General features: G+C 36.8%; 1 protein-coding gene across 14 annotated transcripts in view; it reads right to left on the bottom strand.

Annotated features, from left to right (window-relative positions):
- The window catches only part of SYTL2 (synaptotagmin like 2), a 100,472-nt gene that overhangs the window by 6,730 nt on the left and 80,201 nt on the right, over nucleotides 1-13,541 (bottom strand). For 5 of the 14 annotated variants that reach the window (XM_036859636.1, XM_036859635.1, XM_036859641.1 and 2 more), the window contains 6 exons: nucleotides 12,640-12,687; nucleotides 9,030-9,124; nucleotides 5,743-5,862; nucleotides 4,258-4,427; nucleotides 3,047-3,149; nucleotides 1,176-1,346 (listed from right to left, as the gene is read on the bottom strand). In XM_036859636.1, coding sequence (XP_036715531.1) covers nucleotides 1,176-1,346; nucleotides 3,047-3,149; nucleotides 4,258-4,427; nucleotides 5,743-5,862; nucleotides 9,030-9,124; nucleotides 12,640-12,687 — 707 coding nt within the window. The remainder of the gene's footprint in view (nucleotides 1-1,175; nucleotides 1,347-3,046; nucleotides 3,150-4,257; nucleotides 4,428-5,742; nucleotides 5,863-9,029; nucleotides 9,125-12,639; nucleotides 12,688-13,541) is intronic. The other 9 variants (XM_036859637.1, XM_036859643.1, XM_036859638.1 and 6 more) reach the window with 3 other exon arrangements.

The following is a 13,541-nucleotide window of genomic DNA, read 5'->3' as shown; positions in this document are numbered from 1 at the left end:
AAACTGGATTAAAAGAATCTATTTGAAGGTGATGAAGAATTATTACGATAGACAGGACTCAAATGGACAAGATGTTGGAGCCTGACATTCTCTGCTTTCCACTTTGAGGCATTAGCTGATTTTCGAGTAGTGCCAACTGAGAGCACAACAAGCCTAGCAGAAAGAGACTAAGAAGCTGAGCAGGGCCTCTCACAGTGCTGGGGAGGCAAAAACTAGCCAGCTAAGGAGAGATGGTCTCAGAAAATACTCTAGACCAGTAGTTCTCAAAGTATGGTCTCCAGGCCAGCAGCATCAGCAATGCCTGGGAATTTGTTAGAAATGCATATTCTTGGGCCAGATCTTACCAAACCAGAAATCCTTGAAACAGGGCCAGAAATCTATGTTTTAATAAGTCCTTCAGGTGAATTGGATACATGCTAAAATTTGAGAACTACTACCTAGGTTTTCAGTTGCAACCCATGAAAGACCACAGCCTAGGAATATGGGCAGAGAAAAACTAGATCAGACCATGTGAAAGCTGAACCCCAGCTTCTAGTCGGTTCATTACCAGACTAGATTAAGGCAGTGTGTCCTTACTCTGTGTGTCAGATGCAAAAGTAAACCCTCGCAAATTATCCCTAGAATTTTTCATATGCAATGTCCAGCATGCGATAAAAAATGAACAGGCATATTAGAACAAAGGACCAAATGACCAAACTAAGATAAAAAATTAGATAAGAGAGACTCACAAATGTTTAAGATATTGGAGTTTTCAGATACACACTTTAAATAACTTTGATTAATAAATTCATAAAGATAATGTGAAGATGGAGAATTTTAGCAGAGAAATGGAATCTATAAAAAAGAATGAAATGAAAATATAAATCTGAAAAGTATAATTGAGGACCTGTAGATGGGTGTAACAGCAGATTAGACACAGCAGATAAGAAAATTATTGAACTGAAAGATAGGTTAGCAAAAAGTAGCCAGCCCAAAGAATAGAGAGGAGGAAAAAAAAAAGAATAGAAAATATAGAAAAGAGCATAAGAAACATATGGGACAGAGTGAAAAGACATAATGATCCCAAACTATGGATAAGCATTCTGAATGAAAACGCAACTTTACAGCAGCTCTCTCCTGTATCCTAGGCCCCAAACCAACCAACCAACAAACCAAACAAAAAACTCTGCACTTACCTTCCGCTTTAGAGGGTACCACTTCAATTGTTTATTCTGTTTGTTATCCCAGTCCCAAGTTTCCAAATCAAGTTCCACTTCCCCTAGAAAACTATTGCGCTTAAATGTATCTCGATGCCAAACAGACAGGTTCAGTTTCTGTGTCTTTAAGATTTGCCTGTCGATTTTATACTGCAGTTCAAAGAAGGAAATTAAAGTGGTAAATAATATTATTTTATGCCAAAGTTATGACATAGAGATGAAGAAAAAAGTCATCTGGGTAGATCAGATTTTCTCATCTGTTAGGTTTCAAGTCTCAAGAATATTGCAAAGTCATCTTATTCTAAGTGTCTTGTTTCAAAGAGCTCAAATTCATCTTTCACAAAAGCTCATTTTTCTTTCCCCCTCTGGAAAAGCAAATGATGGCTCAAATATCATAGCCGGTAATAGCTCTCTAAAAACAAAAGCCAATTATTCAATTTTTACTGGATGTTTTTAGTTCTAACTAGATATAACATAAATCAAATTCAGTCTAAAAATACAAATGAAGTTTAATCCAATGGTCTGTTGTCTACCTAAGGACAAAGTATTTTTTTAAATAGACTTTATTTTTTAGAGCAGTTCTAGATTCACACAAAATTGAAAGTACAGAAGAGTTCCCATATATCACCTGTCCCATATACATACAACCTCTCCCACCATTATCCTGCAAGGACAAGATTATTCTTCAAGAAAAGATCAACCTGGTTTTTTTGGCATCCTAATAGTTTTAATCTAAAATGTAGTCAATCCTTGATTATATATAACCATGGAAGGGATAATAGTGTTTCTAATCTAAAAATAATCTCTACTTGGCTTTATGATATACTACTTGACTGTCCATTTTGGTTGTAGCAGACTTGCCTTTCTCTGAGTTTACCATTTAAACTAGCTGGCTTTTCCTGAGTATAGGGTTGAAGTAGCTGACCTAGAAATAGCTAGGGTGCTGAGGTATATCATAGTCAAATCATAATTAAAAACTTGCTACAGAAAATTCACCCATGGATGACTGAGGGTTAATTTAATGCTGCTCCTTTTCTCAGAGGATAACCAAATACTTGGACAGAATTTTCAGAAAGAGGGAATGAATAATACTTCTCATATTTGTAGTTTTAAATAATCTGTTACTCATGACTAAGGCAGCATAATAAAGCCTATTGTAAAACAAGGAGACTGAGGCAGCAGACAGCAGGGAAACTTAGGGGTTAAGGACAGCTTCTCATAGGAAGAGGCATTTCAGGCTGTGGGAAGTAGTTATGGACAGAATGTGGGGAAGAATATCCCAGTCTGAAGGAACAGAAAGTCCCAGCAGTGTGAGAAAATGTAGTTCCTCCAAAAGAACAGAAAGGAATCAGGGTGATCTGAAGAAAGACTATGAAAGTGGAATGATGAGACTGGAGCTCAGGTTATCAAGGGAGTGGTGTGTGTGTTAAGATGGGTGTACTTGACCCTAAGTATAATGGGAATCCTCAAATATTTTAAGCAAAGAAATAACATGATCAGAATTAGGTTTTTATAAGATTGTTTTGGCGGCAATGCTCAACTTTATCAGCTGTGTATCCTTGAGCAAGTTCCTTTATTTCTCTAAGCTTCATTTGCCTGATCTGTGAGACGCATATAATACTATCCCCCTGGCAGGGTATGGAGGGCATGCATGAGATAATGCATACAACAGTCACGGTGCATCATCTCATACAAAGCAGATTCTCAGAAAATGGTTATTCATTTCCTTCTCTCGTTCTCGTTCTCGTGGTGACTGACTTCCTCTGTAGAGATACTACCCAAGATGACATGGCCTTTTAAATGCATAGGTAACCATTTAGGATTTTCCTAGATAGAGAGGTCATAGATACCCGCAGTATCTCATTATACACAGGATTCAACGTTTTCTTCGCTACAAGCGTTTTCTTCTTGCCCATTTTGCCCTTGTCTGGTAACAGATAAGTCTTTACATATCTAAAAAGAGAATTGAACAGACAAGAAGGTTAGAGAAAATAAAAGTGATGTGTCTACCTCCACTTTTAAAAATGCCTCGGAAATTGATAGAAATAATTATTTCATGACACTAGGAAAAGCAGTATGTAATAAATGCTCTCACCAACACCTTCACACTTAAGCTTTTAAAGTGATTTCAGTGGAATTGATAATTTGATATTGTTTTGAAGATTTTTAAGGGATATTTCCTGAATTCCTTTCTTCCTTTGACCTTAACTAATGTGGGGCAAGGGGAAGACGACAGACCTCTAAGGTGATGCTTAATTCTATTGGCTAGTTTCCTATTAAGAAAAGGCTTTGATGCTTGCAGAATTAAAAAAGTTTTTGTGACTGTCTTTTGAAAAAAAATAATCTGGTACATACCTAATCAAGCCATATGAATGTTAAAAAAAAAAGAAGAAGAAAAAGAAAAGAAACGAAAAGGCTATTAAGCCCAGTTCCTTTTAGGATTGGGTTTATGCTAGCAAAATAATTAAGAATCAGACTTCTGCATAGGGATAAATAGGGAATACCATTCAACTTTGTAACTAAACTGAAATGCAATTAAACCTGTGATTTCAAAGATGAATTGGTAATTCCCCCTAAAGTTCTATAGAATATGATTTAAATATGGAAACTACCTTATTCTAGAATCTTAACTATTTCTGCACCACAGAGCATTATAAAGTATGTCCCACGTGTCCCTAATCTTAGAGAAAGTTTGAAAGTGTGTGGAGAGAGATTGGGGCTCAATCCATCATTCCTCATTTTGCTGCTAAATTTATGTAAACAGTCGCTTATCTTCTCTGTCCCTTGTTTCCTTATCTGTAAAAAGAAGGAATCAGGACAAAATGACCTCAAAGGTCCCTTCCAACTTGAAACATTTTGTGCTTCTCTGATATTTTTATAATTTAGTAGGTTTGGCGTATGAATCTATAAAGTAAACAGCATTTCCCCCCAACTTTTTTTCCCAAACATTCCTTTTAACACAGTCACACACATACCCTCCCTTCAATTACTTTCTTTCCTTCCCAATTTCTACAAGATTAAGAGTAACGAAGAGAAAATAGTGACTCCAAAATGTACTTACGGGTCCGAACGCTGTTTTTTAATATCTGCTGCTGCTAAGTCTTTACACTGGGCCACAAAGACATGCAACTCCTTCAGTGAGTCCACGTAGTCGATTGCAAACTGAATATTTCCCTTCACTTCCAGATTGCCAAAGTCTCCACTATAAACACTCATCACACTGCCGCTCACCTGAAAGCGTCGGAAACAGGCAGTGTTTGTCGCTATCTCATTCTTGAACCCAACACAAGGATCATGGATGTAATCTTTGCTTGCCATTATTTCTCTAGTTTGCATATAAAAGCAGTTAATTTAATACGGCATCAAAAAAGCGTACCAACACAGACAACCTGACATGATATACATGACATGATGACTAGTGTTTACCAAAAATTGCTTCTAAGAGACATAGATGAAAAGTGAAATGCAAAGTTTTTTAGATGCTGACTCATTTCAAAGCAGGGTGATTTTATGGTAGGGGGCATTCAGAGTTCCATTTTTAGGCATGCTTAGAATTTAAAGTGTTAAAGAAAGAGGATGTGAGAAACCCCAGGCACACAAATCACAGTGACACATTGCTCTATCAAATTTCCAAGGCACTAAAAAGGAATTTTACTGTGTTACCCATCCACTGAATCTAAGAAAATGCTTACTGAGCCATACACTTTTAGAGGTCAGGAAGGGCAGAAAATGGATGATTGATGAAGGAAGTTTAAAGCCTTCCCAAGGTCACACATTTGATTGTCATCAGCAGAAATTCAATTTAAATAGATTTTTTAACAAAGAGTTTGAAAAATGCAAGGCTAGTAAGAATTTAAGCGCAGATTTATCATTTGTTTAGCATACCTGGTGAGATATGTGCATGTGTATGTGTATCAGAGATATTTGGATAAGTGTATGTGGACGTATTTACATATATATTTCTACACACATCTTACATGCACACACAAAACTACCTCACTTTATGAAAGTTCTGTGTAAAGTCAAATTCTCTAAATCAAATCTGAGCAACTACACTTAGGGAGCTTTCCTTTGAAAACTCCATTCTGAATCCCTGTATGGGGCAAAGAATCGCCTCTCCTATTCTTTTATGTGAATCAGTACTTTCATTCATCAGAATAAAAGTCTTGCTAAAAGAGAGGTACAATTCTATACCTGCACACAGTATATAAAAGCATATCAGATATAAGCATACCTTGTGATAGCTACCCCATTTGTTGCACAGAAAAATTTAGTGGTTCATCTTGTTGGTAATTTAGGTTTATTTTTTAAGTACTTACATCCAAAAAACCATATTTATTTATTTTGGATATGAACTCTCTTGTGATTAAAACAGAGAAAAAGGAAGATTTAGCTAGCCAGAAGCCAACTGTGGGTTAGAGAAAAAGCTCTCATGCCCCTGGAATCTGAGAAATACAACAAAAGGCCCTTTTACAGTAGCAGGAGCATGGGGGAGCAAGGTTCGCAGAAGCAGAGGGATATTAACATGAAGCCTTTGTTTACATACAGAAGACAAGGACGTCATGCCAGAGGAGCTGCTAAGATTGGTTAAAGAGCTCGGGCTCTTCTTGTGTCTGCTGAGCTGGTAACTGCCTTCTGATGCTGTATCTGTTTCTCTGTCATCACTCTACAAAACATCATACAATATATACAAAATTTAAATTCAGAATGAGTCAAGATCAAAATCTGTTTAGATAAAGATAATATCTTGGTATCCCACTGATCTATGACATTTTCCAAGGTCAAAGTGCTAACTGCCAAGGAATGGTATTCAAGATGGGGTGGGTGGTCTGCCTTGGACCTCATCTTAGGAGGAGAGCAGTGGTTAGGTACTGAAATAACAAAGCGATTTTTTTCACCTACAAGGTGTGGCCCCAAGGTGCATTCTCTTAATATTATACATTTATATTGCTTGGAAAACTTTATTGATATATAAGAGAAATTAACTTTACCTAGGCAATAAATGGTCTAACATTTACTATCAAATCATAAAATGTCATGCCTAATTCCTCTCGTTAACATAGGCTTAACTTCCCTAAAAATCAATAGTGTCTCATTTTACTTGAGACACTATTAAACTAGGGAAAACAAATGCTAATCTGATCTGTGTTTCAAGTTTTTTACACATATGTATATATGTGTGTATATATAATTTTAAACCACCTCTTAGGTATTTCTATAGTGTTATTGTGCTTATCTTTTGTGTTACTAAAGGGAAGTATATTGATTTGTACATTCTGCCCACATTAGATTTTAACAAATAAAAAAAAAAATAGGCTTCCCTGTTGGCGCAGTGGTTGAGAATCTGCCTGCCAATGCAGGGGACACGGGTTCGAGCCCTGGTCTGGGAAGATCCCACATGCCGCGGAGCAACTAGGCCCGTGAGCCACAGCTACTGAGCCTGTGCGTCTGGAGCCTGTGCTCCGCAACAAGAGAGGCCGCGACAGTGAAAGGCCCGCGCACCGCGATGAAGAGTGACCCCCGCTTGCCACAACTAGAGAAGGCCCTTGCACAGAAACGAAGACCCAACGCAGCCAAAAATAAATAAATAAATAGATAAATTTAAAAAAAAAAAAATAGCAACAAGATACTTATTTTAAATATGTCCCAGGAAATATTTACCTGGGTCAAGAAAGAAAAGTGACAATAATAAATTTTATTATATTTAGATCTATAGTTTATTAGATGGTAGCTTTAAGAATTTATGCTTCAGAATGAGTTCCTTTTGGGATTAGAGAGTTTATGGAGCAGTTCAGTGGCTCCTGGGGTTAGGGAAACACCTTTATGGAGGAGTGATTAGTTCATGCCAACGTATTCCAGGGCCCATGCAATTACATGTCAATATAACAGATGCCAAACCTAATGCAGATTAAGAAAAGGGTTAAAAAATTATGATTTATATGGATGAGAAAAGAATCCTTACTCAAGGGTGAAAAAAAATCTATACATTTTTAATGTCTCTATTATCATACTCCCTTGCCACATGCTTACAGACCATTTCCCCCTATCATAGCCGTAATACATTCTACCTGGTACATCAGATCATTAGTGATTATTGGAAGGATAGGACCTTGTCTTGATGACCTGGAACACTGATTTTCATAAAGTTGGTACTCAACAAATGTGACTGACACTAAGCCTCAAAGGGACAGTGGACAAAGAAGCAATGCCTGATTTCATCCCATTTCCTTTAACATTCAGTCCAACCCCAGGTACTTTGAAAGGTAAAATGATACAGCTTAATTTGGCATCTCTGATGTACAAACTCAAACAATTTGGACTGTCTTTTGTGTGGAGCAGTGAGGCAGCAGGTTAAAACTGAAGGGAGGAGAAAAATAAAAAATCAGGCCAGTCAGGTATCATTGGCCTCTCAAATTATTAGACGGTTCATTCATATGACCAACCAAGACCAAAGCATATCTACAAAGGTATAAGACCATAGGAACTCCATGAGGTGCCTATGCTGGCTTCCAGCTAATGAGTTAGTTTCAAAGAACGAGTGATTCTTTCCAAAGGAACTGTAATGTGGGCTCTTAAGCATATGCAAGGGCTGAATACTTGCAGATACAGTTCATCTAAGGCTCAAGAGTAGACAGAACGGTGCCCAGGCGGTAGGGGAGGAGGGATGTAATTTATATATTGTCCAGAGCTTTCCTTACATTCCATCTACTAAGAGAACACTTAAGGATGAAGCTTTTAGTTCACCATTAAAAATCAGACCAAAACTGCAAACGGGAACAGCTAACATTAAGGTACTCTGTGTCAGCACTGTGCTATGTGTTTTCCCTGCATTATCTCACTGACTCCTCACAATCTAACGAGGTAGGTACTAGGGAAGCTAAGGAAATTGTCCATAATCACGTAGCAAATTAGTAGCATAGCCAGAACTGGGAGTGCCTAACCTCAAAGCTCAGGCTCCTAACTACCTGGCTGCAAGAACATGGAATCTTAGTTAAGGACCTGAGTTCAAATCCTAGATCTACTTTTTAGTAGCTGTTGGATTTGGGGAAAGTTACTTAACCTCTCTGAGGCTCTTTCTTCTTTTATAAAATGGAGAAATTTGTACCTACCACATTTTGTTTGTGAGAGTTAGACATCAGAGCGAATATCAAGTGCCTGGTACTTACTAGGTACTAGATGAATAATAGGTAATAGTCATGTTCTTACTTGAGACAGTAGGTATAGTAGTTAATAGCATGGGGGTCAGATCTGGGCTCCAGTGCTGGTTTAACCCCTTTCTAGCTGAGTGAGGTTACCTTACCTCTCTTACTCTCAGTTTCCTCATCTGTAATATCTGGGGATGATGATGGTGCCCACCTCCCAGGGTTAATGGAGGATTAAATGAGATAATGTACATAAAGTGCTTACCCCCAGTTGATGTCGATAAAGTTTGCTATGTCACTGTTACTTTACTATTTTAACATATGCTTTCAAGCTAGTCATGCTACCTAGACTAAGCTTTGACAAATCAACTGTACTCTAAACTACAGAGGAGCTCATGCCAACATTTTTCTGCTGGATTTCTTATTTTGTACCCACTTTGAAACAAAAGTCACATTCCCAAATCTATGCACTTTGACTTCACCACCAATAAGAGTTACTGTATGAGTCAAATGAGATGTGCCTTGCCTTGTTCCAGGACTAACAACACTACCTCTATTGACATGAGAGGCGAAGGTCAGTCCTGCTGACCTCTTCAGTCTCTGCTATGGCTGCATACAGACACACCAACCTTGGCATAGCAAATCCACCTATTTGGTTCCATTTTTCGGAAGGTACAAAACACAAACTTGCCTCATCTTGGAGAAATGCTGGAACAGACTTGCTCATCCTTTTGAGTTTGTCAGGGTGGGAAAACTGATTATCAGGTTGTGAAGGCACTGTGGAAACTAAACAGTAGCATTTCCATTCAAAATTATCCTCACAGTTGTCAGACAAACATAAGGCATAAGTTGAAAACACACTTTTCTTTCGTCTATGAACAGAGATGTTTTTGTAAATTGGTTAAAGGCATAGTAGTTCACATGCACAGGACCATAAGGTAAGCAACATGCAATTATAGAGAGAGAACTAGCAAGGAGTTGAACCAAATAGAAAACAAAAATTTAAAAACCACTAGGTTTACTGGACTGCAGGACTGGATTTGAATTATACTGAAACCTACTACCAATGTGAATTGGTTTTAACTTATATTTTTTCATATTAGAGCTTTGAACCACAGGATCTGTACTTTATTGGTTCATCTCCTTGAGATATATTACATTTTGAACATGCTGCAGGCTGAAAAACTATTTCATCAGATAGCAAGGATCTTTGTACACAACTCAATCATAAAAGTTTTCTGGCTATTGAGTGTCTAAAAGGAGGTTGGTTTCTTTAGTGATTGTTGGGATTACCTGTAAGAGTGTTTCGCCCTCAGAAAGTCGTGAAAGACTACAATTTCAAAACTAATTATTTTTTGAAAATAGAAATTATTTAGATACCTGTCAATTCAGAGAGTTTTCAACAGAGATATCCCAAGGCCAAGTTTGAATGATTCAATTTAAGATACTCTAAGAATTTACTATGAAAATGTAGCATATGGTTTCTTTCTGATACAGTAAGTATATGTGTGGAAGTCACAGTAAGATGATGAATTCGCTTCCTCATTTGTGTAACTCTAGTTAGAAAACTTTCTTCTTCTTTGCCTAAGAATGACAATGTCTAAGCTTTTCTTATGGTGAATCAGAGCTTCTATATTGAATGGCTTAATATTTTTCAAGGCACTTAGAACAGTGTCTGGCACATATTAGGCCTTGTGTAAATATTTGCTAAACAAATAAACATTATCTGATAGGAAATCTTTAAATTATCTTTTCAATGTGATATAAATATACTGACTTGACTTTCTCATTGAAAGAGATACTAGGAAAACAGATAAATAAAAATCAAATTGTCAAAAAAAATTGTCAAATGGTCAAATTGTCAAAAAAAATCAAAATAATTGTTATTATTTCTACATATAACTCAAAAGCCTCAAATTTAGTCCTGAGCATTAGCTAAATTCATCTTTAGTTAAAAGAAATCTAATGAAGGAAGACAGAAACTTGAACTACACATATTAAATATTTGCTTATTCACATAATAGTTCTCACCTAGCTTTAGCCTCACAAATGCATCAAAATGCATTTATGATGTCTCACAAGATGATACCTACTTTAATTACTTCCCATTAAATAATAACACATGTGTGTGTGTATTCAGGTGACTTATACTGAAGCAGTATAAGATGAGATCCTGCAAGGGCACAATGTAGCCCAATGAGTATGCAAAACTTTTTTAACATAACACTACTCCCTATTATTTTCAAAAGTATATATCTGTTACTCAAATGTAGTCAGTTTTACATTTATTGGGCTTTAGTTATTTGTGTTTTGATCATGCATTTCATTTTGTCTTGTGGTAAGAATACACTCTTTACTAGAGAAAAGGAATAACCCCAGCCCAGACATTAAGAGTCATCTTGGAAAATATCACAAAAAAGAGAAATTAATTTACCCAGAATTTAGCACACGATTAGCCTATGTCCCTTGACCAATAACTAAGCTAATTAGGAGGTCACGTATGAAGACACAGACATATAGGCATACATTGTCTACGCCTATGTTTTGTTTTCACTCCTCAAGTTAAATGTTGAACAAAACACAGAAAGATAAACTAGGATGCCCAAACTTAAGTATCCAGTTGCCAGTTCAAAAGCAACTGGAAAAGCCTCTTTACCCAACACCCCTGAGGGACAGAAGTCTTGTTTCCTCTGCAGCAGCCGGACAGAGAACACACACCAAGGGCTGAAGCCTGGATTGCCTTCTTTCCTAGGTGGTTCTTAAGAATTTGTCAGGTCATGTGCCAAAGCTCAGCTCCTCCATCTCTGGCAGGAGAACCTCATGAGCAAAGTTTCAGATTTCAGATGAGATGTCACGGCTTTCAAGCATCAGCATTTCTCTACCTAATGGCTCCTTCCTTTGGCTGCTCTTCTCTTTAAGAATTATCAGCACATCCAAAGACTGCTGGGAAACTGTTATTAAAAATTCTGTGGACTTCTGAGGGCAGGTGTGTGTATCATTATCTTCAACCCTCCAGTGCCTAGGATTATGAAACCACCTGAAACAGGGACGTCAAGAAGACACACACGCATATCTGCATGCTTTGCTAGCCTCCACAAAAACCTTTTTAATTCACTATTTGTACTCAAGACAATAGTCACTGTTAAGAACAGCAGTCTTAAGATTGAACAGAAAATGGTGAATAATCATTATCTTTTCTTCATGGTGGATATTAATTAGTTGATGCATATTAGCTACCACAAGTGTACATACATTTCTTTCTTTTTTTAAATTGAAATATAGTTGACATACAATATTATGTTGTGTACTAATTAATAACTTGACATTTGCATATATAATGATCACCATAAGTCTAGTAACCATCTGTCCCCATACAAAGTTATTACAATATTATTGGCCATATTCCTTATGCTGTATATTACATCCCCACAGCTTTGTTATTTTATAACTTAACCTTAAAAGGTTAAGTTATAAAATAAACTTAACCTTTTCCCACCCACCATGCCCCCCAGCAACCATCTGTTTGTTCTCTATATCTTTGAGTCTGTGTTTTGTTTTGTTTTGTTTTTCTAGATTCCACATATAAGTGAGATCATATGGTATTTGTCTTTCTCTGACTTATTTCACTTAGCATAATACCCTCTAGATCCATCCATGTTGTCACATACATTTATGACTTGAGATTCAGATGTTCACTTGCTTTATATATTGAACTATACTATTTGAGTTTAGTTTTGAACCTCAGAGCTTAAACCCTGCACATTATAAAATTTGCTCCTATAGATAATGTAGAGAGGCATATATGACCATACTACATACTAATTGTCAAAGTACAGTCCTTTCTTAGGTCCAGATACATTATAAATTGCTTCATGTCTATAGCCTTGCGTAAAGGCCATAAGAGATCCAATACTCCAGACCATACTGCAACATAAAAGCCAAGTGATATTAGAAGGTGCCAACTTCATTTTAAGTAAAGACTCAAAGAGCAGAGAGACTGGCAAAAGTATAGTAGTACTCAGCAATAACTTGTGTATATATAATACATATACATATGTATACATAAAAATTTTAAACATATATAACTATCCCTCAGTGGAATCATGAATTAATCTTTCAACACAGATAGTGGTAAAATATTTTTAATAAAACCCTTGTCAGAATGAAATAGTTTTGTAAGCTGCAAGAGTTTAGTATAATAATAAATGCTACGTTATTAATGGGGTTAGTTATTTCAGTACATTTAACACCATGTAGAGTGGCAACATTTAGTCATCTGTGAGAAAGATCCTGCTACTCACTTCCTGGAATGCATTCATTTGTATCTGGTTCCTGATCTGCTTTTTGATCTACTCAGAAGAGCAACATTGAGAATAAATACCATTTTAACAGAAAGATGAAAGAGACACGAAAATAAAGCTCAAATGTCAGTTTCACAACTAAGACTGCAGAATACATCTGACAGTTTTTCAGCTTGCTTTCCTCCATTCCCCAGTGCAATTCTTCATTAGCCTCTTTGAGGTCTCCTGTTCAACTAAATATCCAACATCCAGCACAGGAGATGTGCAGTGTCTTTCCTCTCCCTCAATAAGCCACAGCATGGAAAATGGAACGAGCACTGTACTAGGAGTAGTGAAGCTGAGATGCCGGTCCCCACCCTCCCACAGACTGACTAGCTACAAGAGCTTAGACAGATCACCTAATTTCTCTGAGCTTTTCTTAGCTGTAAAATGAAGATAAAAATCACTGACCCACTTACTTCAGTGAGGTGGCTGTAAACATAAAATGAGAAAGACAAAACTATTACATAAAAGTAAGGAATGACCTTTGAAGAGCTCTGTTGCTGCATTTTACATGAGAAAGCTCAGTTAATATACATTTTTATCATTATAGTGCAGGCAACTTAGAAACCAAAATTCTAGCATACAAGTATAAATTATATTTATGTTTACATAAATGCTGAGCCATAAAAATCAGACTCATTTCCATCCCTCCCACCACTATTACCCTATTCATTTTATAACCGAACCAAGTAATACTTGATCCATTGACAAGCTGCAAGACCTTCTGGCTCCTTAAAATTCAGAATCAGTTAATTTCACCCTTGGTCTATACTTAGTTATTTACTTGAGCAGAGGCAGGATCCCCACTCTTGTTCTGGAACCCTTTCCTTTGACCTTAAATCTTTACCAGTTATACCTAG

Source organism: Balaenoptera musculus, chromosome 8 (genome assembly GCF_009873245.2).
Source record: "Balaenoptera musculus isolate JJ_BM4_2016_0621 chromosome 8, mBalMus1.pri.v3, whole genome shotgun sequence".
In the NCBI taxonomy this organism is placed as follows: Eukaryota; Metazoa; Chordata; class Mammalia; order Artiodactyla; family Balaenopteridae; genus Balaenoptera; species Balaenoptera musculus.
The sequence above is the reverse complement of the archived record's forward strand: the minus strand, read 5'-3'. Positions and strand labels throughout refer to the sequence as shown.